This window comes from Manis pentadactyla, chromosome 8, assembly GCF_030020395.1.
Source record: "Manis pentadactyla isolate mManPen7 chromosome 8, mManPen7.hap1, whole genome shotgun sequence".
NCBI classification, from domain to species: domain Eukaryota; kingdom Metazoa; phylum Chordata; class Mammalia; order Pholidota; family Manidae; genus Manis; species Manis pentadactyla.
The window spans coordinates 110,097,382-110,122,285 of record NC_080026.1 but is presented as its reverse complement, the minus strand read 5'-3'; the positions used below and the strand labels follow the sequence as shown (position 1 = coordinate 110,122,285).

Sequence of the window (24,904 nt, the reverse complement as noted above, 5' to 3'; positions counted from 1 at the left end):
ATTGGTTAACAGCGTTGCCAAGCTCCGGACGCAGCCATGCCATTGGTGGCCGCGGGCCCGCCCCTGCAGGCTTAGTGAAGGTGAGAGTCTCCTCCAGCAGCCACGGTGACACGGGACCGGCCGGCTCGGGGCACAGGCTGGAAACTGCCAGCCGATTTGTGCTCTCTCGCTATGGCGCCTCCGTCAGTCTTTGCCGAGGTTCCGCAGGCCCAGCCGGTCCTTGTCTTTAAGCTCACTGCAGACTTCAGGGAGGATCCGGACCCCCGCAAGGTCAACCTGGGAGTGGGAGGTAAAGATGCAGCCTGGGGAGTGGGGCGGACCTAACCCGGGCTGCGGGGACTGTGCGAGAGGCCGAGGCCCAGCTTAGCGCTGGCGGGAAAGGGGATCCGGGAGAGGAGACATGATCTACGAGGTTAGTTCAGCCTACCCATTTTACAGATGGGCAAAAGGAGTCCCTGGAAAAGGGAGATGTGTTCAAGGTCGCAGAGAACAGATCTAGCCGCCAGGACACAAACTCAGTTTTTCTGATTTCCCATTCTGTGTTGTTTATACCACATCCTTTTGCCTCTTAAGCAACGTGGCGGCCAGAGATTGTAAGGAGAGGGAGGAAAATAGGAAGCCTTGATAGGCTTGGAGTCCTTTTTGCTGGAGAATGGATAAAGGAGAGCTAACCTTAAGCCCCCTAGGGAGCTCTGGTCTGGGAAGACTGAGGTTTGGTTTTGGCTTCAAGGAATTTAAAATCAACAGGTGTTAAGTGATAGAGACTGAAAATGTATCTGAGACAGATTAATGCTGCCTGGGGAGATCTGGGAAGAATGTTGTGGCCCTCAGATGTGGTGGTAATGGGTAAGATTAGTGGAAAGTGTGTGGACTGTAGAAGCTCACTTTCCACATGTCCTAGTCTTCATTTCTTGCTTGTATTTTTTGGACCTTGGACAGGTCAGAACATGGGTCTCAGTTTCCCCTTATGCCAAGAAAAAGATTTGGACTGGAGTACCTCTGAAATTTCTTTAACTCTAATCTCTGGTGAATTTGTTAGATTGTTTGAAGCCCACAGACACTTACTCAAACACTTGCAAATATCAGCCAGGAAAAAGAAAATGAGTAGGCTGATGTCCTATGTTGGGGAACAGACTTAGAATAAAAAGACTAGACATTTGAATATTGAACTGTTTTTTAGTAGAGGGTGGTGAGGAGGAGGTTTCCTACAGTGACTGTGTCTGTACACAGTACCTGTTAAAGAAAGTCTTCACCAAGGACTATGGGGAGGGGTGAAAAAAAGCCATTAAAAAGTATAGTTTTTGAAGCTGAGTAATGGGTACATGGAAATCTAGTATATTATTCTCGCAACCTCTATATATGTTTGAAATTTTCTATAATAAGGCATTAAAAAAAAAGTCAGTATTACGTAGTTGGACCCATGGAGGGAAAGTGATGTTTTAAGCAGGCAGCAGAGTGAAAGATCGCCTTGAATTGAATTGGAATGGGCACCATTCATACTCTTAATTTAATTCTCATCCAAAACCTCCAAGTATTTCTTTAGGACCAAATAAGTACTGAAGAACTAATTCTGATGTTGACCTAAATACCTCTTTTTAAAATGTCAGATTTACTGACTCTTTTACCTTTGAACTATCTTACAGGGTTTTTGTGAGGATTAAATACATTTAAGGTGCTTAGAACAGTGTCTGGCACATAAGTAGGAGTTATGTAAGTATTAGCTATTACTATTGTTTTGGCATTTCTTTGGGTGAGTTGCATAAACGGTGTTGAACAGACATTTTCTGCTTAAGAACTGCAAAATGAAAGAATTTCTGACATTGTTTTAGAAATTAACTGCTCATGCAGAGACTAAACACCCTGCCAGCCTCGGCCAGAAGTGATGGGCCAGAAGCACAGTCTGCAGCTCAGATGGTCACCCCAACTGTGATAGTGCCTTTGTCATGTTTTCTAGGAACCTAGAAACTCCCAAGTTCATACTCTGAGCAAATAATTTATGTATTTAATCTCATTTAATACTTGCACCAACTCTGGGGGGTTGTTTATTATTATTACTGTTTTAGAAGTAAGGAAACGGAAGCTTGGATTGATGAAGCAGTTTGTCCCAGGTCATATAGCCCTCAGTGGTGAAGCCAGGATTCCAGGCGAGGTCTCTTAGGTCTGGGGTCTCTGCCCTCCCCTCTATTTTGGGTACCTTCAGGTGGTCCTGAGGCAGCAAGTACACTGTAGTGGGAAGAGCCTGAGATCTGGGTACAGGCCCAACCCTGCGGTTCAGCTGGGTGACCTTGGGTGGGCTAGGTAACATCCCAGGACTCAGTGTATTAAACGAGGCACCAGGGCAGAATGGCCTCTCTGTAGAATTCTACTCCAAGATTCACTAGCACATTACATGCCATGACTGTAGCATAGAATAATAATGTTACTGACCTCCTTGGTTGATCAAGGATTAAATGAATTATTATGTGTGAAATGTGATATGTAAATGAAAAGTGTTATATAAATGTTATTTTTATATTTGATGATTATGGTGACCTGTCTTTTTGTGCATGGCAGGTGCTCAGATAAGGGCCTAATTAGAGTAGCATAAGATGTCCCTTTCTAGCTTTTGTGTGTCCTAACTTTATTTATATGCATCCCAAAGTATATCCTTTGTGAAGGAAATACAATTAATCACTGACTTTGGGGAAGATACTTTTTTTCCCCCAAGTTAAGATAAAGCCCAACGGAGGTTATCCAGTTTTATTTCTGGTGATGTTGGACATGTTTAGAATGAACTGCCACTGTAATTGTTATTAAACTCCCAATTCTGGATTCGTGTGTGTAAGTCTGGGGAAGGAAATCCTGGGGCAAAATACCTCTAAAAACCGAAATCAGTCAAAGGGGGAAATAAAGTTTAAAACCCGTTTATTGCTTACAAACTGTAGTCCAGGACCGTCTTTCTCCTCTGCTCTGGAAGAAGCAAAACCATCCTTCCCCCGTCCCCTCTTTGGTACAGATAAGCCCTCTGTTGCGCAGGTAATTACCCATTGATATGGAAATGAACTCTCTACCCCTGAGGAATGATGCAAATGCACTAAAGCCATACTTCTTTCGACCTCTGAATGCCTATTGATATGCAGATGTACTAAAGCCAGGCGAGATATGCTGGAAGTATTACAATTTTACCTACAGTGTGCACAGTAAGCCAATATCTGAGTCACTGGGTTTGAAGCAGAGAAAGCTTTATAATGAGAAGGGCAGGCCAATGAGAAGTCGGAGCATCCTTCCCAAATCAGCCTTGCCCATTTGGGCCGAGGAACAGACTAATGGTGAAGGAATATGTGGCTAGTGCAGAAACTGGAAGGGCCTTGAAACTTCTCAGAGTTATGCACCGATCCCATCTTCCTGGGGTCCTGGAAGGGTCTTGGCGTGGTTCATGTTGACTCCACATCTGGTGTCACCTGTGCAACATAGATGCTACCAGCCAATATCTCCCCTGATTCTGTAACCTGCTTCAGGGAAGAGGACAAAAGATAAGACCAGGTTAATGATCCTTGCAAGGTCAAGTAACATGTAACGTTACTGTATAAGGAGAGTCTAGTGAAGGTATAAACAAATGAAGAAATATGTGTCCAGGTTCATATTCTCAGCCAGTCCCTACTTGCACATGGTTTCCCCAGGGATCTTTTTCTTTCTCTATTTACATAATTTCCTTATGGTTAGGCAGAGCAGAGTATCATATTTTCCACTACTAAGTATGACACTCTGAGTTTCAGTGCCTCTCAAAGTTTCAGACAAGTGGCTTTAAGGGCTGGGAGACATGGGTCCAGCCTAATGCAGCCTGAAGCAAGACATTCCTTCATAGACTCCAGTCCGTTTATCATGTAAACTTATTTTTGTTCCAGATAAACTGCAGTTACTTTAATATGGGTTGTTGTTTTTAATGTGGGTTCCTAGCATCTTCAAATAAAATTGTTGGATAGATGCTGTATCAGGTGTTCTGAGTACTCCCCGGGCCATAAGAGGCAGACCTGCATGCAGTCTTGGGTGGGGTGGGTGAAGGAAGTGGAGATCCTAGGAGGAGAAGGAGGGTGATGGTGTGATCATCTAATTCTCTATGTTCTGTTCTGTTCTTCTGGAAAACAAGGCTGCTGGGCTCACCTGAAACCTGTGTGACTGCTCCAAAAGAGCTTGTACCCAGGGAGAAGGGCAGTGGTGCATGGAGCTGGGGAGCAGGTCCTCTGGGGCCTGCTTGTTTCAGGCTTTCCCTAGACATCTCTTGCTCTTAAGAAAAAGCACAGGGATCCATGAACTTAATAGTATGACAGTCCTTGTGATCGTGGGCAAAATTCAACTTTTCTAGCCTCAGTTTCCAGATCTGTGAAATAGGGATCATAATGTCTATTTTGTGAATTGTTATAAGAATTAAATGAGAGTTTAAAAACAAGTATTTAGCACAGTGCCTTGTATATGCTAAATACTCAGGAAGCCCTCGTTATTACTATGACTTCAGCTCCTGCTGATGTGTCTACTTATGAAGTCTATCCCTGGACATCTTCCCTGAATGCCAAACTCATACTTGGTAGTTTGCTGGATGCATCCTACAGCCATCTCAAATTCAGCATGTTTAAAACACAACTAATCATTTCCACCTTCCCCTCAGTCTTTTCTTTTTTCTTCCATTTATGTGTTCTATTGTGGTCAACATCACTCCCCACCCCCACCCCACCCCCTCCACCTACCCCTGCACCAGTCTTTATCCAGACCAGAGACTTATGAGTCATCAGTGACGCTTTCCTCCGTCCCACATCTATTTATTTGGTGGTTACCTTCTGTCTTTTCTACTTCAGAAATCTGTTTTGAATTATCTCCCCTTTTCTTTATCCCTGCTGTGTCACCTTAGTTCAAGACTCATTATTTCTTTCTGGATTATTGCAGTGGCCTCCTGACTTAACTGTCTGCCTCTGTCCCCCTCTCCAGTTTCTTTGCCATCGTGTACTCAAATGATCTTCTTAAAATGTACAGTTGTCCATGTCACTCCTGTGCTTAATTGCTTTCAGTGGTTACCCCATTGAAAGGAGTTCCTTAGAAGATCTTTCTCCATAGATCCTATTCTCAGCCATGGACATGTAGGTCTTCGAAAAACCTCAACTCTCCTTCTTCCCTCTGGTGAAAGGGAACAAAATATACTACCCCAAAATATGTCTCTAAGCTGGTTATTTTTAAGAACCTACAAACACAGGAGGAGCTTTGAATACCAAGTAGAAGTTACCCCTTTTAAAGGAATATTTACATTTATAAGGAATATCTGTGTTGTACCGAATACCAAGTAGAAGTTACCCCTTTTAAAGGAATATTTACATTTATAAGGAATATCTCTGTGTTGTACCAGGAAGAGGGATATGACTAATTCTCTAGAAATGTATCAGGGACTTCAATCTACAGAACAGCCTTCCTCCGTTTATTGTACTTTTCCTGGTGATTTCCCTTAAATGACTCCCCACCCCCAACATCTTTTGTCTTTACCTGAAGATGATATTTAAAGTGGTGGCTTTGACCATTTCAGGAGTTTCTGTTTTCCTGGGTCTCTCTCATGTATACAGGAGGTACGCATGTTACAAACTTGTTTTTTGCCTGTTAATCTGTCTTAGGTCAATTTAATTATTAGATCAGCCAAAGAACCTGGAAGAGTAGAAGGAAAAACTTCTGCCCCTGCACTGGAATGCCCTTCTTTCCTTGTCTACCTTTTAAACTCTTGTCCTTCTTTCATACTGAATCCTCTGTAAAACCTTCCCTGACCGTCACAGGAGACTTACGGGCTCTGTGCTGTGTGTAGCTGTTTCTGGCCAGTGCCTGGTTCATGGGAGATTCAGTATGTCCTTGTTAAGTGAATGAGTGAATGAAGGAATGAATGAGAAGCAAATGGGTCCAATAAACAGGAATAAAAATCTCCCAGGTCAGGAATAGTGGTTGTTGATAGTGCTGGATCTCACTGCTCCAATCTCCCAAGAGTAATCTGCAGTTCTCTTTCGTTAGGGTAGTTAGGTGAGGCGTTGAAAGTAAATATGGAAGCGAACCTGGCAGAAACTGGGCAGTGAAGAAGGGAGGGGAGGTATAATGGATAATCTCTTTTGTCACAATATGGATACAATGCCTCCCTGCCTCCAGCCATATTACAGGATGTTTTTAGAGTTCCACAAAGTATATATGTTACTGGTAAAAACAGCAGTATTGTGATTTTTTAATCTTTCATAGTTTATTTATTTATTTTGGTATCATCAATCTACAATTAAATGAGGAACATTATGTTTACTAGACTCCCCCCATCACCAAGTCCCCCCAACATATGCCATTACAGTCACTGTCCATCAGCGTAGTAAGATGCTATAGAATCTTTCATAGTTTATTTTTAAAACATGCTTTACAAATGACATCATAATATATATAGTATAAATATATTTATGGCATCCAAACAGATGTGAAGCATAATAGAACTGGTTTTTCTATGAATGCCCACACCTTTGTAAATAGTATCCTTTGTAATGTAGTCCATACATCCCACTATAGTGCAAAGATTTCTGGAAACCCTCTTGAAATAGCCTTCAAGGCATGTTAGACCCATGAAGAGACCTTTATAATTATTCTCCGTTATATAATTTATTCACCCACCTACTTTGCTAGATATTATGCAGCTACTGTTTCCAGAAATTAAATTTACTTTCAAAGGACAAAGATTGGGTATCATTGAGGGTATTCAAAATAATGATGTCACCTCTAAAAATACTTTCAAAAGAATTCCAAGAATATTTTGAACAATGGTAGGTAATAGCATTGTGATCATTGATAGGTTGATCTGCTTCAGGGACAACTCTTGCTTGGAAGTAGTTATTTTGATATCCCTTTTAGTAACCAGACCAAATCCCACTGATAAAATAGGCTTTTGAACTTGTTGAGAGAGAATCTGGTGGACCACGGTATAATGTGAGTAGTATGGCAGGAGTTTGAGTTAGATCACCTACCAGTAGAAAACTAGTTGGTTAATAGCTATGCTGGTCTGGAGCTCTGTCCACAGTGTTATTACCAGCCTGATGTGCTTTTTGGATTTGCTGATGACACATGCCTGGAGGGAAGAGTTAGTTGATGGAAGACAAACACAAAATCAAAATGATCTTACAAAGTCTTATTTGTTGTATAACTTTTGACCTACTAACTTCACATGCACAAATTTTTCCTAAGGAAACACTGATTGTGTAAAGATATAATATTCATCACAGTATTTATAACAGCAAATAATCAAAAGCAACACAGCTAATGAATTATGCAAAGGAAGGAATATTGTATAGCCACTTAAGTCATGTTGTAATTGGCTCATATATGAAGAGTGCCCAGTTGCATTCATAATAAGGGAAATACAAATTAAAACCACCCTGAGATACCATTTACATACTCATTTTGACATAAAGTCACTCAGTGAGTAAGGCTGTAAGGAAGCAGACACACATACATTGATGGTAGGAATGTAAACTGTTAAGTTCTTATGGAGGTCCATTTGGCTCTCTCTGTTCAAAACTACAAATGCACATACTTCTAAGACCATTTTTCTGTTTTCAACCTTGCATCCTACTGATAGATTTGCTTACATGTAAGATGATGTATGTATAAGGTTGTTCACTGAAGTATTGTTTTATAATAGCCAAAGATTGGAAACAACTGAAATGTCTATCAAGAGACTGGCACAACAAATTATGGTACATTCATCAGTTATGTAGCTATAAGAAGGGCAAAGACACTATGCATAGATATAAAAAGATTTTCAAGTGGAAAAAGGCAAGGGAAAACTAAATGATATAGCAAGGTCAAAGTAGAACATTGGATAGTAGGCCGTATGTTACCTTTTGTGTAAAAGGAGGAAACAGAAAAACGCTGTATTTGTATATGTGCAGGGAAATTCTGGAAGGATACACAAAGAAATTAAGAACAGTTTCTTACGGAGGGAGAGTATTTGGAACTAGGTAGCTGGAGGATAAGGATGGGATGGGGCATGTGAATATATCACCTATTAGAAGAATAGTTAATGACAGTGAAAGATATTCATAATATATATTTAATAAGTGGAAAAAAGCATGTTGAAAATTCTATATATACTGATGCATATTTTATAAAAGAATGTACTCATGTAAAATAAAGTTTAGAAGTTTGTACATCAAAATTTTTATACTCCTTATCTCTGAGTGCTGGGATTATATGTTAATCATAGTGTTTATCATTTACTTTTCAGGCTTTAAAAAATTTTCTACAATCAACATGTGGTGTTCAGTAAACAGTATCAACCACCCTAGAAAGTGTTGTGCTTTGTTTTAAAGTCAGGGATTAAGGTTGGGCAGAAATCAGCAAGATAAAACTTAATCAGAATTACTCGAAAATTGTCTGTTTCAAAATCACTTGCAAAAATACGGGCTTGTTGGAGACCTAAACATTCCAGCAGAATCAAATGTCTGCTTGTCAGTAATCCTGTTCGGAGCAGTCATTGGCCTTGGGTACAAGCCAAAGCAGCTGCCCTCTGAAGCTACCATCCCACAATAATCATAGGGTAGTTTAGGAAAAGAAAAAAAAAATGAGTGATACGGTAACTCAAAATGGTCTAAAAATACTTTTCACATAGAAGAAATGTTTAGAAAGTTGCTGTAGGCAAGATTAAATATTATGAAATACATAAGTTTAGGTCAATAAAAGTGTGAAGCAGATGATGCAAAAGAACAGTGGAAATGGTAAACCCTGGCTGACGTACAAACAGGGCAAAGATGTGTTTCAGTGGGTTGTTGGGTGATTGTGTAACCAGTTGTTGGAATCTTCAGTCACAGGACATTTGTTCACAATTTCTCCCATTTCTGTGCGTATAGACAAGGTTGTGGGTGGGGGGAGTTCTACCCCCTTTCCTCTCTCTCCATGTTTGTGTTGAAGGGGCAGCATTCATCTGAAACAACACCGAGCCCTTTTCTGGAAATCTCTTGGGGGAGGTGCTGATGGAAGACGGCAGGGCCTCCATGCACTAGTAATATTGGCAATGTTTGTAAGATTTTTTTAGTTTCTTCATCTGGTTCAGGCTCTGTGATGTCACAGTTTTATTTCAGTCTTCTACTTTTTGGAGGTCACATATTTAAGAGCTATAATTTTCATAAGAACAGGAACTGAGTCTGTCTTTCTGCTTGCCCAGCACCTAACCCACTGCCTGGCCCAAAGCAAGCAGTCAGTAGTGAATGAACTTTAATTTTCTCATTGTTCTATTTTGACTGGCAAGTGCTAGATCTCTCCCTATTCACAGTTGCAGCCCTTACTTGGACGAAGCCTAAGACTCCTGCATTTTGTGGCTCTTTCCCATGCTCCAGCATATCGCACAGATGATTGCCAGCCCTGGGTTTTACCAGTCGTGAGGAAAGTGGAACAGAAGATTGCTAACGACAGTAGCCTAAACCATGAGTATCTGCCGATCCTGGGCCTAGCAGAGTTCCGGACCTGTGCTTCCCGTCTTGCCCTGGGGGATGACAGCCCAGCTCTCAAGGAGAAGCGGGTGAGTGTGGGTTGAAGATGTATTTTCTCTTTATAAACTGTGAAGGTCAAAAGAGGCTGAAAATTCAATTTGTTTTAAAGTATTAGGTGTTGTGTCTGTTGAACTCTCAATGAAAAAGGGTTTAAGTAGCCTGACCTCAGGAGCCTGATGGTGTGAATAATGTGGCCATACACAGAGTATGGCTTCTTCGATTGTTCAGTTTTTAATAGGTGATCAGATTTCAGCTTCTGGGTTTTAAGCTGTCAGTGGAACTGGCAAGCTGAGGGAATTTAATGGAATGATCAAGGGATCAGGGTCTAACCCCAGGTCTGCCACTACTTTTGACCATAGCAAGTCATTTACCCATCTTGTCCCTGAATCTCATCTATGTGTTAGCAACCGTTTGTGGTTCATGGTCCCATAAGCAGTACTTGCATAATGGATCATTTAAGGGGCCCCTGAACCCCCTGAAATTTTATGCAGAATTCCATGTATTTATATTTTGGGGGAGAAGGCTCATAGTTTTATCAGACTTTCAGAGGGAATCTGTGGCCCCCTATAGTTCACAAGTCACTAGCCTAGATGCTCTCTGAAGTTCCTGCAAATTCTAATATTCTTTAATTTTTCTAGTCTTGATCTCAGCTTCTCTGTTCAAGTACTTCCTGGTACATAATCTCTGTATAAATGGAGACACACGGAGGAAGGACACATTTGGAAGTAGACACAGCGAGATAGGCTCTAAGTGGCAGGAAGTGGTATAGTAGAGTCTCAATGTTATAGGAATTGGGAGCAGAGGGAGACTGGGAAGGGCTGGAATTGGGACTTGGGCTGAACTGTGGGAAATGAGACCAGGACACTGGTTCTCAACTCTGGCTATACATTAATACCATCTGGGGAGTTTTCAAAACCCTACTGATGACAAGACCCCCTACCAGGTGAGTTAAATTAGAATTTTGGAGGGTCCCACCCTTCCTTGACCTTGCACTCCCTCTCCCCATCCTTTCCTCCATGGGCATATTTTTAATGGTTCTCCATGTGATTCCAAAGTACAGCCACAGGTGAGAACCACAAAGTACAGAGGAAGGAAGAAGGAGGGGTGTTTGTCTGGAGTAGTATGAGTCCAGGGGCAGAGGTAGGAGGTACGCAGGTCTAGGTTGTAAAGAGACCTTCCTGATCAGAGCTGGTAACATTGGACTTTTGTAGGTTGGTTTTGGCAGCCAGAGCAGGGGAAGCCACCTGAAGGTTTATGCAGAGGAGTTACTCAATAAAAGTGTTTGAAGAAGGTAGACCTGCCTGGATGAGTTGGCAGGGAAAGAGCCCAGGTTTTTGCAATAGTCCAGTTAGGTATTGTGACATTTAAACAATCTGGCTTTATCACTCCCCTGGGCCAGTGTGATAGTGTAGTCTTTATGCGTGGAAGGGACCACATCTTGGAGTCACTGATTTGTTCCCCATGTGCTATTCCCCAGCTGCCCTGCTAAGCAGAATGGCGGGTAAAATGAAGGTTGCTCACAGGTGCAGTCCTGTGTGTATCAGGAGGCTCTGTGTGGAGCTCTTGGAGCTCAGGTCACTGATTCAAGTAATGAACTCTCTTAGGCTTTTGTCTGGATTGGTATGAAGAGACTGTGACTTACTTGCCTCAAGGAATCCAGGGAATATGGGCAGAAAAGACAAGAGTTTAGTGGTTATGAGCAGCCTCAGGAAGTTGCTCTGCAAACCCAGTGTTTGCACAGAGGGAGAGGGAGAGTCCTCATGACCTCTGAAAGTGAAGAACTTCAGCAGCTGGGGATTATCTCCTGAGACACTATTGAGAATCTATTTGGAATTCTATTGTTGACCAATGACAACAGAGATTCTGTGTTGGGGAGCTCCTTCCTCCAAGACTGTACATTTCTTATACACTTAGTAACTGAGTTGGGCAGTTGTTTGTTCCTTTGTCCAGTGCTCCCTGTTGTGATTGCTTTATTCTGTAGGACTTGGGCTGTTGCTTGTGGAACATAGCCTTCCCTCTTAGTCTAATTTATCCTGTGTTGTGTTTTTGATCATTGAACAAATTTAAATGGTAGTGCTCATGGCAGACTGTAAGTATTTGAAGACTTTTTTTTTTTGGTGGAATAATTTAGGATACTGTCTTGGCATCTTCATCACCCTGGGTGCTGGTTGATAACTGAGCTCTGAGCTTTTCCTCTTTCCCTGGAGGCCTTCTCCATCCCCGGGTTACTCTCTTACTTCAGCCCACCATTATCTCATTTGGATTATTGTAATACCCTCTTGCCTCCAAGGGTGAAGTTACATCTTCCCCATTCTAGTGCATTCTGCATAGTGCAGCTAGAATGATCTTGCATAGCATAAAAAGGCTAATCGTGTCACCTGCTCCTCCCTTCATACACATGTAGTAGTTCCACCATTATCTACAGGGTGAAATGTAGACTTTGAACTGGGCATGCTGCATATTTTGTAGCTAGCCTTCATGCTGTTCTTCCAGTTCCTTTTTTTTAGGAGAGCAAGGCAGAGGCTTTTATTTAGAGAGAGAGTGAGAGGACAGAGCTCCTGGCTCACACCGGGAGGGGACAAGAGAGTCCCAGGGTGGCACATTGTCTAAGGGTTTTATAGGCGGTTGAGAGACAAAGGGCTAGGGATGTATACCTGCTAAGTGGTCCCAAAATGTTTATCTTTGAAGAGACATAAAGTTTCATATTAGTCTTCCAGGTTACTTACAAGAAATGTACTGCTCCGATTTCCTCCCAGGACAGACACTTCCCGGTCTGGGAGCATATCACTCAAGACTGCCTGCTTTGCTCCCAAGGTGGGCTGAGTTATTGTCTGTTTGTTAAAGAGAATGTTATCTTCAAGATGGAATCTTTCCTGTTTTTACTATGTTGTTTTGTGCTTGCTTATTAAATTACCCAGGTTGCAAATCACTTAATTAGGGCTGGAGGAAGAAAAGCAGCACTGGGGTAAAGTCACAAAAATAAGCTGGGCCCCCCCAGCAGGCCAAAGCAAATTTTACAATGGATTATCTTGCTTAGTTTTCTCTGGAGGCCCTCACCCTACACTGTCTAAGCCCATGGTCCCCGTCTCATTCCCCCCTCTACAGATGGAGACCCTAGCTGCTGCTAGGGAAAGCTGATGACAACCGCTCTAACTGCTTCATGCTGAGAGGGGGCACAGTAAAGGGTGCAGTTAGGTCTCCATCACTGGTCAGTTGAGAGGGCCTCTGTTCTTACAGTTTCTGACACCCCCGTTCCATCTCCTGTGGGGTTCTGCCATTCTAAGAGTCTGCTGTGTTCTAGACCCACCAGGCCCCATCATGACTTAGAGGCTTTGCCTCAGCTGTTCCCTCTGCTTGGAATGCCCCCCTTCACATCTCTAAATCTCCCATCCCTACCTCTAATTTATTCAGGGCCCAATCAAGGGTCACTTGCATGCCGAATCCTGCTAGTTGTTTGAGTCCTCTGGGCTAGCACAGGACTTTGTCCACAGCTTGGGTTTCCTAGGGCTTACTGTGCCCTGTAATTTACAAGTCTGCCTCTCCCATAAGACCGTAACTTCCCCCCAGGTCAGGGATGATGGCTGATTAATTCACCTCGTAAATCTTCAGCATTAAGGTCCTAGCTTGAGACCTCAGAGATTCTCCCATGTTTGAATTCACTCATTCATTCAGGCAGCAGATGAGTGCTCACCACTAGGCATGGGTCCAGTTCCCGATGCGGACACAGTGGTGAGGAAAACACCCAAAATTTCCCTGGCTTACAGTTTTGTGGCAAGAGACTGACTGTAAATACAGTAATTAAGAACATGATGTAGTTTAGTAAAAGGTGATAGTTGCTATAAAAACAGAGCAGGGGAAGGCATAGTAAAGTGCTGAGGCTGGGAGTGAGGGTGGATACAGTTTTAAATAGGGCGGTCATGAAATAGAAATAGAAATCCCATTTCAGTCCAGACTTGAGGGAGAGGAGAGGAAGCATGAATGAATGAATAAACCAACAAACAGTAATCGGGTCTTCCTGTAGTTTTTTCTTCTCAAAATTTAAACATTACCATTACCAACCATTTTGAGATGTATTTTCTTGATTCATCTCTGCCTTTTTCTGCTTCTCATTCTCAGACCTTAGGATCCAGACCAAACGTGCAGTTTTCATCTCCTGCATGGTAATGTTTCAGTTTCTGAAATTACTGAGCCCCTGTAGGTAGGTAGGCTTGGGGGCCACGTGATGTCCCAGTTTCTCACTTTGACCATGGTCTCTGGGAGGCTTGGGGATTTTTCTGTGATCCTTAACCTTTTCAAAAGTGTTTTTCTTCACCTGGTTCAGCCCACGTCTATTTAGAACCATGGGCCAAGCACTGTGTGAACTGCAGGGGTGCCCAGGTCAGTGCATCCTGGCCTTGGCTGCAAGCTGCTCATCAGCAGTCCTGCTCCTCCCAGTGCTGTCGTCACGCCAGCAAGCTGGGGTCCTTGACAAGCAACCTCCGTGCTGCAGGGCTCTCGAGTCCTTTGGGCAGTGTGGCTAAACTGCGGGGAGAGTTACATCAATATAAGGAGGACAGATTCCCTGCTGGCATACCTTCACACCAAGTCTTCACACCTGCTCTGGAGACCCCTGTTCACCCATTCAGCTCCAGCTGCCGGGCTCGTTCTGAAGACTGTACTTACTTTGTTTGATGTTATGATTTTTCCTTCATATCAAATACAAGACGTTTTTTGGCATTAGAGCAGCCTGCCAAAAACTAGTTGACAGAACAAATTGATACATGACTAATTCACCACAAATTTGGTTTCTGTTAATGTTGATGTAGTTTAGAGCAATTTGTGATCCACTCAAGCCATCTGGGGTTCAGTATATTTTTAGGGAATGATAATTTCTTGAGAACTTGGTATGTCAAGCGTCATTCATGTCATGAATGTGAAGGATTCATTTGTGTTAGTGAAGGGGGTTTATCTCTTCCAAACACTTTAAATCCAGTCTACTGACTTTCTGACTTGTTTTAATTAATGACTTTGCTTTCTAGACTGGGGGAGAAAGGGTGAGGTTAAAAGTTGTGCACAGGAAGTAAAGAACTATGCCTGGGAATGCTTTCATTGATATCCACATGCCCATGTCATATCCACAATAAATTAAAATCGTGTCCAAGGGAAACCTTGTTCATTTGTATAGGAAGTATCAGCATTCCAGAATTGCTTAGGCGGTTAAAATGTGAAATAATGAATAAAGTTGATAATTCAAATTAGCTGATGACACCACATAAATAAGTGCACATTTGGCTTACATCACCTTGAGAGTGATTTCTGTTAAGAATTTAGGTAGATCAAAATGTGAAGGCAACACCTTTAAAGTAATGGGCAGGGACCAGTGCTCAGTGGGGACCACTGTGAAGAACAGAGGGGTCAGTGTGCCCAGTCCGCTGCGCACCCGCCGCTCCACCCAGCCCATTGCCATTGCGTCTCTCTGCCGTGTACAGCCACGCTCAATTCCTCACATCCTTGACCATCCACTTGGCTTGTTTCCCATTTCAGACAGGTTCTTTCACAGATGCTCAATCTCAATACCAATAGAAGAGTGGGGAAGAATAGTGGTGGTAACTGGTATCCCTGTCTTAAAGGGAATTTCTGCTAATGGTTCATTTTGTTTATCATGAAGCTGACTTACTCATCATGGCTGAATGGATATTTTCTTTCCAGTCATTTTCAGGACATAGCCATTACCTGTTTTATTGAGCATTTATATCAGGAATGGCTACCTTTTTCTCATCTGTTAGGAAGATGATTTGGGTTTTCTCTAGCAGAGTGACAAATTTTAATCTCTTAATAATCATTCATTCATGGATGACTCTCTCTTGATCAAGGTGGTACTTTTAATATACTCTTGGATCATACTGTTCATTAATGCTTATTTGGGAAGTTAGTATCAATACTTGTCAAAGAGCTTGGTTCCTTTTTTCTATTCATTTTTCCTTTGTCATCTTGTAGCATCAGCGTTATGCTGTCCTTTTTAAAAAAGATTTTGGAAGCTTTTCTTCTTTAGGAAGATTTTTTTTTACTTTTTTATTGTGGAAAATTTCAAATATATACAAAAGGAAATAAAACAGTGTAATGAACAAGCCCCCATGTGTCCACCACCTAGCTTCAACAGTGATCCGGATTGCATCAGTCTCGTGTACTCCCTGCCCCCTGCCAAAGCCAAATTATTTACTGAAAATCCCAGACATCTAAATACATTTTTTAGGTTATTTAAAAATTTTACAAATAATACATAAATACATTCTCCTATTTTTAAAAAACAACTTATAGGTGAGGTGGAAGTCCCTTTGACCACGATTCCTGCATCCCAGGCTCCTCCCAGGAGGTTGCCACTGTTATTTGATTAGTGCTCTTCTGTTTATTGAGATAGACTTTCTCATGTGATCATTTTCTTTTTCCTTCATCCTTTAGATATATTAAACAGCATGTACCTTAGGACATTTCTCTACTGAGCGAGTGATGCTAAAGCCTGATTAGAATTGTGAAAGGGCAAAGCCGAAGCCCTGTGGGTAGGGCAACAGCAGAGCATGGCGGCTGCAGCTGGTGGGAGACCTGGGGTTGTGCCCCGCTCTGCCGCCACCAGCTGTGCCTCCTTTGGCAAACCACTTCTCTCAGCCCATTTCCTCATGAGTAAAGTTGGATCTAGAACTTAATTTATAGGGTTATGTGAGGAGCAAATAAAAATGTGTGCTGAAGGTATTCTGTAAATGGTAAAATATAAGACTTTTTTCCTGCCCATGTGAGGTCATTTTTAAAATGAGAGGAAGTGTAAAGAGAGTATTTGTATTATTTGCATATATCCTTTGTTTTGTTAGAATATATTTCTAAGGATTAGTGACTCCCCATTACAACTAGTGACCTTGCTTTTTCTCTTTCAGGTAGGAGGTGTGCAGTCTCTGGGGGGAACAGGTGCACTGCGAATTGGAGCTGATTTTTTAGCCCGATGGTACAATGGAACCAACAATAAGGACACGCCCGTCTATGTATCCTCCCCAACCTGGGGTGAGTCCTGTAGCTGTAGCGAGAGGAGAAACTGAGATGCCACGGGGAATTAGCCTCAGACTGTCACTGCTTTCACAGAAAATGTAACCCAGCCCTGGATCAACTGAGATTTGGGAATGGCTTGAACAGTGGGTTATGGCAGTTATGAATAACCTGGTACTCAAGTTCAGATTAGGAATGAATACCTATTCCCAAGACTGCTGGTAGACTTGTATTTTAGTATATGTTGAAACTTCCCAGAGGAGGTATAAAATATCGATACAGGAAGTCCCACTATAGTAGGGCATAAGTTTATCACGACTGTACTGGTTGAATGTGTTCTTAGTTACAATCATTCTAAATCTTAACCCCTTGGCTCGATGTTGCCCAGTAGACATGGAGCCTAGAGGGCCCATAATTGGAAGCTGACTGTGTCCTTTTCAGTTACACCTCCTTGTGTTTGTAAAAATGTTTAACGTTTTGCCCCTTTGCTTGCAGAGAATCATAATGGTGTGTTTTCTGCTGCTGGATTTAAAGACATTCGGTCCTACCACTACTGGGATGCAGCAAAGAGAGGACTCGACCTTCAGGGTTTCCTGAGTGATCTGGAGGTAGGTGATTAGATGGAAAAGTAAACAGAGCTCTGTGGTGTCAGGAGGGCACGGAAGTCTTAGGATCAGTTGATAAGCTCAAGAGTCGGAGACAGCCTACCCAGCCAGATGGTGGTTCCTGAAAAAGCACGTAGGGAGTGAATGCACTGCCACTGACTCTGTCCCCCCTCATTCCTGCTGGTGTGAGAGCTGACATAGCTGCCTTCTCCTCAGAATGCTCCCGAGTTCTCCATCTTTGTCCTCCATGCCTGTGCACACAATCCAACGGGGACCGACCCAACTCCGGAGCAGTGGAAGCAGATCGCCTCTGTCATGAAGGTAACTGCCTTTTCAGAGCAGCTCTTAGTGGTATGTATTATTATTTAATGTGTTCCAAAGCAAGACCTGTTTACTGAAGAACTGGAAAATGGAGAAAAGCCCAAAGAAGAAAATAAATATTAACTGTAAGTCCTATTACTCAAAGGAAATTGCTGTAAATATTTTGGTTTACAGAATGTGAGACTTTTTGTTTTTTTTTTAGTGTAGTTATACATGTAAATGTATCTATTTGACAAAGATGGGATCATTTTGTCTATACTGTTTTGTAATGTACTTTGTCTTTTATTTGAACTCCTTTACAAGTCACTAAATGTTTTGTAGCATTGCTTTCTATGTGTGGATACATCGCATTAGGTATTGATTAAATCAGCTGGTGGACATTTAGATCTCAGGTTTCTTGCTCTTGTGAACAATTATGTAATAAAACTCCTTTTAACTGTTCTTTGGGATAACTTTCTAGATAGGAATTTCTAGCTCAAAATGCATATATTATTCATTAACATGTTCAAAGAATACTTACTGAAAACCTAGTATGTGCCAGACATCATGGGGATACAATAGTGAACAAAGCAGAGAGTGTGCAGCCTATTCGGGGAGATGGCCAGGTACCCTGGGACAACCACCTTGATGGTGTCAGATGGAGGCTCATAGCCAGACCTCAGGGAGTGTGTGCGCATTGGGAGGATGGTAGTGGCGGAAGAAGCCATGTTGAGACTTGAAGGATGAGGACAAGTGGGGGCTGGCAGGGAAGAAATGTGCCCTGCAGAGGGAATAGCATGGTCAAAAGCCCAAGACGGAGGTCATGGCCTATTTAAGGAGGTGGAAGTGACTCTTCATATGGCCTGGGATTCCCGGGGGGCCGGGGAAATGTGAGTGATGAGGCTAGAGAGGTAAAGGGGGCCGGACCCTGTGCTGAGGTATTGGGCCTTCCTTGGACGTCAGTAGGGAGCCACTGAAAGGCCTGGATGTCATGGGTAATGGGATGTACACTGTCTTCAGGTGACCCTGGCTACCTGGCAGGGAGGACCAGAGGTGGGCAAGGTTAGACAGGCTGGGAGAGCAGTTAGGAGGCCAGTGCCACAGTCCAGGCAGGAGTTGATGGTGACCTGAAGGAGGTAGGTGGCAGTGGCAGATGTGAAAGGATTCTAGAGCTCCCAGGAATCAGGTGTGATAGGTCCTGGTGTGATTGGCTGGGAGGGGTGAGCTGCAGAGGTGGAGTGGAGGATGCACCCTGGCCTCTGGCTGGGACAGTGGAGGGGGAGGGAAGTGGTGTCCACCCAGAGAGCGAGCCCAGTAGGAGGAGCAGGCTCAGTGTGGAGAGCTCTTTGAGGGGATGGGAGTGGTAAGAATAGAGACTAGGTTGTTTCCTTTGTCTTGAGTACCCAGTAGAAGAGCCCCAGGGGTGTGAGGAGGCCCTGGGGACACCAGGCTGACCAAGCTGATCCCACCAGGAATTCATGGGAAGAATCCTCCAACATAGGACACTACCTGCAGGCCTCAAAAATAAGCCCTGTTGGCAAAGTGGGATTGTGACATTCTAGGACAAATGGGATTTACTAAAATGGTTACATTTGTTGATTGGTTTTTAGCTGAACAGAGAAACAGATGTAAAGTGGTGTTTGGATGCAGAAAGAAGAAATATAGGAGAAACAGGCAGTGTTAGAAACTCTTTCTAGGCACTGGCTGGGGAAGGAAAGCTGGTGTCTGAGGTTGGTTCTAGGAGGATTTCCTGCGCTGACTCACTTTCCTTCCACGCAGCGGAGGTTTCTGTTCCCCTTCTTCGACTCGGCCTATCAGGGCTTTGCATCTGGAGACCTGGAGAGAGATGCCTGGGCTGTTCGCTATTTTGTGTCTGAAGGATTCGAGCTCTTCTGTGCCCAGTCCTTCTCCAAAAACTTTGGGCTCTACAGTGAGTGCTGGCCTGAGTTACAGCCCTGCTCGCCACCCTGCCTCCTCATCAGAGCTGCCAGGGCCGACTGTCTCCCTCTCTTTAGATGAGCGAGTGGGGAATCTGACCGTGGTTGCAAAAGAACCTGATAGTGTCCTGCGGGTCCTTTCCCAGATGGAGAAGATTGTGCGAGTTACTTGGTCCAATCCTCCTGCTCAGGGAGCGCGAATCGTGGCCTCTACCCTCTCGAACCCTGAGCTCTTTAAGGAATGGTAAGGGGCTCAAAGCCTGTTGGATGAGGGGTGAGAATGCAGAGCAGTAACTGTCCCACTACATTTAACTCTTGCTTTAATTTTGGCAGAGGCAGGACAAAATTACTTTAACCTCTTTGAGTCTCAGATATTTCTGTGAAATGGGGCCAATCCAATCCCTATTCACATGTATGTACAACACGTGTATGTAACACAGCACGGGGAACAGAGGAGGAGGCACTCAATGAGTGGGAGTTTCCCCCACTCTCCCATCACCTGGGCTTCCTCCCCTTAAAGCTGGAAGACACAGGAAGGAATTCCTGATAGAATATTTTACTCGGAGTTAATGTGACAATTTTGGGTTTCTTCATTCTTCTCTAATTCACATATATTTTATCTTTTGAAACAGTGCAGTTTTCATATAGTAGCTAAATCTGTAATCTCTACTTAATTAGGCCTAATGAAATATATTATCCTCTTGAGATCAGCACCTAGGTGAAGTCTGAGTTAAACATGGGTGGTATTATACAGCCACTATGCTCAAGACTAGCACTGAACTCCATCAGTAAGTGTAGTTCTTCCCTTCTGCCCAGCAAGTCCATCCCTGCGGTCTGCCTATCTGCCCATCCAGGCATCCCACTTAATAGGCAGGGCATGATCCCATTTTCAGCTTGTGGATTACACTATGACTTTTAACAACCTCTGGGTTTTGTGTACCACCTCTCCTGTCTGGATTGGTACTTATATTGCTGTCCACTCAGGACAAGTAATGTGAAGACAATGGCTGACCGGATTCTGACCATGAGATCTGAACTCAGGGCACGATTAGAAACCCTCAAGACCCCTGGAACCTGGAGCCACATCACTGAGCAAATTGGAATGTTCAGCTTCACTGGGTTGAACTGTAAGTGGCCCCACCACCTCAAACGCTCACTGTTGGACAGCACTCCCCTGCGTCTGTGTTCTTGGGTGTGGCTCCATTAGCTGTCGCCTACTTGGTCAGTCAGTACCGTGGGCCAGACACAAGTTAGGTTTTCCTGGTGTGTCCCACCCCTAAACCCCTTGGGTGTCAGAAGAGCACTGTTGTGGTCTGGCTGCCCTGCTGACCCATAACGAAGATTTTTTCATTTTTGTGGGCTGGAAAGTAACTGGATTTTCAGCTTAGAGTCATGATTTATAAATGGTCTCTCATAAATGCTTGGGTACCTTTTGGCTTTTCCTTAATCCTGGTATAAATGTATATGATTATCTAGGAGCCAAATTTCTTAACAGATCTTTCCTAATCTCCAGGCATTGCCCTCAGAAAGAGGTTGCAAAGTTATCTCTCCATTTCATAAATAAGAACATCGATTGGTAGCTGAAATTAAAAGCCAGTTGAAAGTCTAGTGGACAGCAGCCCATAGGGCATATCAGCCATTGACTGTCCCTTCTGAGGATAGAAGATTCATTTTTTTTAGTAAGAATTTCTAAGTGCTTTCTGGCCAAGCCACTGGTCACATGGTACAGATGTAGCCACTCACCTACATGTGGGTGGAGCATGTGTCAGAGTGGCTCTAGGCACAGGTGTGTGCCTGGCTTGGGTAGTAAGTGGAACATCAGAGGCACCAGGAGGTACTGTAAACCAGGGCCATCAGAGGAACTGTATGAAATGGGCTCAGAAAAAGCCAAAGGAAAAAAAATATAAACAGGAAAGGTGGTAGGGATTGTAGAGTTTAGACCCCTTGAGATACTTGGGGTAAAATGAGATTACCCAAGAAAGTAAAGGGGTAGCTCAATTAGCCATAGGTGTCCTCGGTGATTCTGGAGTGGGAAATTAGTTCACTTAAGTAAGTAAAATCCTTACACGATTTTTAACATAAGTAAGTGTAATGGAAATGGTGTTTGGTGGTAATATTATGAAAGCTCACAAGATGGAGGTTGTCTCCCCATAAAATATCCCACTGTCCAGAGCAAGAAATTAGTTTTATTATGAACTGAAAAATGGTGGGAATAGACCTGTATTTGTAACACAAAAGTTATATTTTTAGCACTTGGCACCATTTACTCGTTTTAAAAACAGGGTTTTAATTTTCCTCCCAACATTTTATTAGGAAAAATTTTAACATACAGAAAAGTTGGAGGAATTGTACAGTGAACCCCAAATATCCTCCACCTAGTTTCTATAATTCTCATGTTATAGTACTTCCCTTATTACATTTTATCCATCCCAACATGGGCTTTCAACCTATAGTCCATGGATGTACTTTAGGAGACTTGTGAAGCCTCTGAAATATTTTTTTAATTGTACATTGGCCTTTTGCTATGGAAGGAATCCATAACTTTTACTAGCTTTCCAATTGTATTGTAGCCCTCACCCACCAAAGTAGGGATGTTTAATTTTTATTTAAAAAACAAGGGTGAGAGCCTGTAACCACATCTGCCCTGGGGCACAGGCTTCACAACAGTGGTGTGCCTGCGGCTCTGCTGGTGTGGGAGGTTCGGCTTCATCTCCTTGGATGACTGTAATTCACATGGTTAAAGCCCGCCTAATACTGCTTTGTTTGTTTAGAGGGGTGCACGGGTAGCACTGGGTACAGGGTCCATGTTTCCCACCATACAGAGGCAGCATAGCATCCTGGCTGGGAGCTCAGACTTGGGAGTTATACTGCCTGCCTTAAAATCCCAGATCCACTGCTGGCTAGCTGCTGACCTTGGGAAGGTCATTTAGCTTCCGTCTGTGCCATCTGTAAAATGGGGATGATAAGGTTATTATCAAGATGAACTGAATTACTAGAAAGTATTTACAATATAAACACTGCCTGGCACATTGTGCTTGCTCCTTTGACTAGTATGATTTTATTACCATCTTAGCTTGGGCTGCTGAAACAAACTACCATAGACTGTAAACAACAGAAGTTTACTTCTCACAGTTATGAAGGCTGGGAAGTCTGAGATCAGGGTACCAGCATGGTCAGGGTTGGGGGTGGGGAGGTGGCCTCCCTCCAGCTTGCAGATGGCTGTCTTGCCATGCCCTCACGTGGTGGGGAGAAAGAGTGAGTGAGCAAGCATGTATATGCACAAGCTCTCTGGTCTATAAGGGCAGTACTCCCCTTGTGGGGTCTCCACCCTCATGACCTCATCACAACCGCATTACCTGCCAGAGGCCCCACTTCCTCATACCATCTCCTTGGGGGTTAGGGTTTCAACATGAATTTTAGATGGACACAAACATTTAGTCCATACTAATTATTATCATCTCATTCCCTCAACTTGTTGGTGTCTTATGGGTGCTAATTTCTTTGGCGGAAATCACCTAAACTTCTTTCATGGCTCTGCAGTAAAAAGCAAAAACACCTTAGACATTGTGGCCTAAAGGAAGTAGAGGCAGTCCTTTCCTATTTCGTACTTGCGCGTTTCTGCAGACACATGGGAAAGCCCTCCTGTGTGTGAGTGAGAACTGAATGCTAGGTCTGAGAGGTCTTTGCAGTTTCTCAGCCCATCGGTTCATGCATACATTGTTTATTCATGCACACCTGTCACGCACAGGGCCTTGTACAATGTGCTGTGAAAATGAAGTGTCAAAGGGAGGTTGCTGCTAGGTACTCAGGGATAAACAAATACAGGTTAAAGAAGAGATAAGGAAGCACTTCATAACCAGTTTTTCATGTCAATGGAATGTTCTTAAATCTGAGATTATTTTAGTTGATAGGGTGTCTGGTGAACGTAGCATGTAAGGTTTGGTTGGGAGGTAGTCCCAGATTAAAATGCCCTTCAGGAGGAGCTGTATTAACCTATTAGGAAGTTAGCTAGTCAGAGTAGTTTCCAGAGTCTGTTGCATGTATTTCACGTGTCAACTGGACAAAATAGCTCCTCTTGTTTTACCTCACCATATTAGGGGAAAGAAGGAAAATTATAATTGTCATAGAATCTGAACCTCTGTTGTTTAACGGATTTCTACTACTCTGAATCTCTCTCGTTTCTCCACAGCCAAGCAGGTTGAGTATCTTGTCAATGAAAAGCACATCTATCTGCTGCCAAGTGGTCGGATCAACATGTGTGGCTTAACCACCAAAAATCTAGATTATGTGGCCACCTCCATCCATGAGGCAGTCACCAAAATCCAGTGAAGAAACAGCCCCACACCAGCACCACCAAAGCCGTCCTCTGCCGTGCGCACCCTGCCTGCCCAGACCTCCCTGCGCCGCAGACTGCTGCTGAACGGCTGGGAAGGCGGCCCTGGGAGGCGGCCTCTGGTCGAGCTGGCTCCACGGGAAGAGGACATCCCTTGAAAAGAAATGGGGGCCTGAGATAAGAGCCCTTTTGGAGGCCAGAGCAAATTAAGGCTTTCATTTAAGAATAAAGCTATCTCGCCCCTTGCTAAAGGCAGGAGTGCTGCCTGCGTTGCTGACGTGCTTCTGTGTTTGCTTGACTCTGTACAAAGTCTAGTCCCAAAGGTCACGTCTGAAGCGTCAGGTGTGATTGTAGGTGTTGGCTGTGTCATTAAAGCTCATCGCTACCCAGAGGGTCTGTCCCCCTGCTCTTTCTGCATGGTTGTGTCCCCAGCCCTAAGTTTTAGTTCTTCATGGCGGTGAAGGTAAGAAATACATTTGCATCTCTTACACACACACACACAAATATTTAACTGAAGCACATTTCACAAAATGTTATTTATCCTTGCTTTGTGTAGTGCATTCTGGTATTATTTTCTAGTCCGTTCTCTTATTGTGTTCTGTTTCACTGAAGAAATAAAGTGCTGATGGAGACCCATTGAACTGATTTTGTGATCCACTAATGGGTTGCAACCCATGGTTTAAAATGAGTGCTACAGAGGGACTTGCTAGTTGCTAAAGAAAGAACTTGAGTGTTTTTTCACTGAAAAAATGTGTTTTCTTGCACTATGTCTCCCTTTAGTGAACTCACTGTCAGTTTGTGGGCTTGTCCTTCAGAAGCCAGCTGTCTTCCATTACTTAAAAAATGGAACTTCCTAGATTCCTGGAAGGGTTGCCATCACTCAGGGTGATCCCAGAACATAATCCCTCCCTTGCAGTTGGAGTACTTCTAGTCTATTGAAACAATTAGAGCCACTTAAACAGGGATCACATTTTCCAGAGCCTAGGAGGCTCTCCAAATGATGGTTTTGTAGAATTTTGAGTCTTATTAAAATGAGAGGGCTACCAGTACTTGGCAGTTTAAATATTGAAAGATAATTCTTGTTAACAAGATCTGCCCCTTTCTAGGACACTGTTCAGTTATAAAATCCTATGGTCTTGAGGGCTGATGGGGGTCTTAAAAGTCATTAGCTCCAGCCCCTCCCCAGTGTATAGTCTTCTC

At 43.3% G+C, this 24,904-nt stretch overlaps 1 protein-coding gene across 1 annotated transcript; it reads left to right on the top strand.

Moving 5' to 3' along the window:
• The first annotated feature begins 65 nt into the window (after positions 1–65).
• On the top strand, positions 66–24,340 carry GOT1 (glutamic-oxaloacetic transaminase 1). The gene is made up of 9 exons (XM_036886519.2): positions 66–289; positions 9,366–9,547; positions 16,424–16,547; positions 17,025–17,137; positions 17,351–17,455; positions 19,214–19,364; positions 19,450–19,615; positions 20,356–20,498; positions 23,561–24,340. Exons 1-9 carry the CDS (start codon positions 172–174, stop codon positions 23,698–23,700), a joined length of 1,242 nt encoding a protein of 413 aa, XP_036742414.2. The 5' UTR covers positions 66–171; the 3' UTR covers positions 23,701–24,340.
• The last annotated feature ends 564 nt before the right edge of the window (positions 24,341–24,904 follow it).

Bases quoted from the DNA above. Each gene is read 5' to 3' on its own strand.
- GOT1 (XM_036886519.2), top strand. From the start codon at position 172: ATGGCGCCTCCGTCAGTCTTTGCCGAGGTTCCGCAGGCCCAGCCGGTC. The intron at 290-9,365 runs GTAAAGATGCAG...CCCATGCTCCAG, and splicing joins GGTCAACCTGGGAGTGGGAG to CATATCGCACAGATGATTGC. The intron at 20,499-23,560 runs GTAAGTGGCCCC...GTTTCTCCACAG, and splicing joins CAGCTTCACTGGGTTGAACT to CCAAGCAGGTTGAGTATCTT.